The sequence below is a fragment of the Thalia democratica genome, chromosome 1 (assembly GCF_965202585.1).
Source record: "Thalia democratica chromosome 1, ktThaDemo2.hap1.1, whole genome shotgun sequence".
NCBI classification, from domain to species: domain Eukaryota; kingdom Metazoa; phylum Chordata; class Thaliacea; order Salpida; family Salpidae; genus Thalia; species Thalia democratica.
In genome coordinates this window covers 20,126,489-20,128,579 of record NC_139165.1, presented here as the reverse complement: position 1 = coordinate 20,128,579, position 2,091 = coordinate 20,126,489, and the positions used below count along the sequence as shown (strand labels likewise).

The 2,091-nt window shown below is 29.4% G+C and overlaps 1 protein-coding gene across 1 annotated transcript; it reads right to left on the bottom strand.

The window, feature by feature from the left end:
* Nucleotides 1-762: 762 nt before the first annotated feature.
* LOC145834385 (kelch-like protein 36) lies at nucleotides 763-1,617 on the bottom strand. The gene has a single exon (XM_082941805.1). The coding sequence runs from the start codon at nucleotides 1,615-1,617 to the stop codon at nucleotides 763-765; it is 855 nt and encodes a 284-aa protein (XP_082797931.1).
* Between the last annotated feature and the right edge of the window lie 474 nt (nucleotides 1,618-2,091).

Genomic DNA, 2,091 nt, shown 5'->3' with positions numbered 1-2,091 from the left:
AAACTACTAAGTATGAAATTAATAGTTAATTAGACAGATACTGAGTTCATTAAGACCAAAACCATAATTTTATTTTTTAATAATCAGCCATATATGCTTAAATAACTAAGACTCGATTATTAGACTGATAAAAACTAAATAATTTTAAATGTCTGACTAAAACTAAAACTGCGGCCCCGAACATGTTTAAACTCGAAATTTGGCCTCCACTTGACCAGCTTACCAGATCCCTGGTATAAATGTTACAATGTTTTTTTTTTCATTGCACAACAACCCAATTACCAATCAAAAGTTTTGTCAATTTTTTTTAACCTTATTGTCAAGTATGTAAAATAATAACTTAGTTTTGTTATTTTGGTGATTTAAAATTTTTAAGTTCATAATGTGTTTTTTATGTCAAAACTTTTTGATTATTAAATTGACTTTAATCTGCAGGTAAACTAGGAAAAACTACTCTACTACCTTAGATAAAATGTTAAATTTGTTTAAAAAACTTTTTAGCTATTAATTTGTTTGTAAACAATATTATCGTGTGTTAATACAACTTTATAAAAGTTTCATATAAAATACTTGAACATTAATATAATAAATGTTAAAACTAGTTTAGTATGTAGAATTTTAATTTTAGTTTTACCCGAAAAACTAGCATATTTTTCGTTATACTTTTATTAATACTAGAAACAAAAGTGTAAACTTTTATACATAGCATGAAATTTAACATCTTTAATGATTGACTAAACGTATACAACAACATTATATAATTTAAAACAGTATATTCGAAATAATTGTGCGACTGGAAGACAACGTTTTCACACCGCCTTTAAACTCTACTTCAGAGCATTTTTCGCTTTCTAAATCAAAAACGTAGGCTGAAGACAGTGAACAGCTCTGGATTATTATGAGTTTGTTTCTAAACTCATAAGCTTGAATTAAGCACATACCTAAACATTCATGCTTTGGCATGTCCTTAAAAGCAACAAACATGTTAGAAAAAAAATCAAAAACTTCACAAGCTTGGTTTCGAGAAGAATTGCTATTTTCAATGACGTACAATTTTTTTCCTTTAGCTACTGAAGCGTGCCCATGTCTTTTTTCGATCATGCTTTGCATTGGTGTCCATTTGTCCGATAAATGATCATATGACGTAACAGTGTCAAAACGACCTTGACTGTTTCGTCCGCCTGTTACTACAACTCTTCCTTCAGAAATCGAAACAGCTGCAAGCAATCTTACCTCGTTCATTTTCGAAATCGTGCTCCATTCATAAGATTTTGTATCAAACTTCGAAGTAAGATCAAAATGATCATCTCTCTGATAATGATTATGAAATAAACGGTTATTATTTTCAGGAAAAAATCCATTATTTTTTTTCATAGCAGTATTACTGTTTTTGCAACCACCGATAAGTAATATTTGATTCATAAAAGAACATGCGCAAAAGTTCCACCGAGAATTAGACATTTCAGCCACTTGAACCCATTTATTGTTCCATCTATTAGAAGTTAAAGAATATTTTACCACAGGTTTTACAAACTTGTTCTTTTCATCAAATCCACCAAAAACGAAGATATTACCTCCACAGTAAACTGTTTTGTGATCGTTTCGACTTGAATTCATTGGTTCTATTTCTTTAACAACAGAAAATGTTTCACAATCAACCTTTTGAACTCTTTTAGACCATCCCCGATATTTATAACCTCTGCTAACAATAAGATTATGCGAGTTTAGACTAGAATATCTTGGCTTAACGTGATAATAATTTCTTCTGTTTTGTGAAATTTCTTTCAGTAAAGCAACACAATCAGTAATTTTATTAAATGACATATCCATTTTCACAATTTTACTTAAAGTTTGTTCTTGTATTAATGGAAGACGAACTTTTAACAGAAAGTGTTTTGCATATTTTTTTCTCGTTTCAATGTCATATTTGATCCAACTGTCAGCAACAATTAACACTTCTAGTTCAGAATCAATACGTAATTTTGAACTAGAAATAATCTTTGCAACTTGGTTGTATTCTAACTCTAGAAAATTAGTATCATTGCAAACCGTAGTGAAAAAAAGTTCAATGTAGCTAAAACATCTAACACG

Coding starts and splice junctions, on each gene's coding strand:
- LOC145834385 (XM_082941805.1), bottom strand. CDS start 1,617: ATGAATTCAAGTCGAAACGATCACAAAACAGTTTACTGTGGAGGTAAT.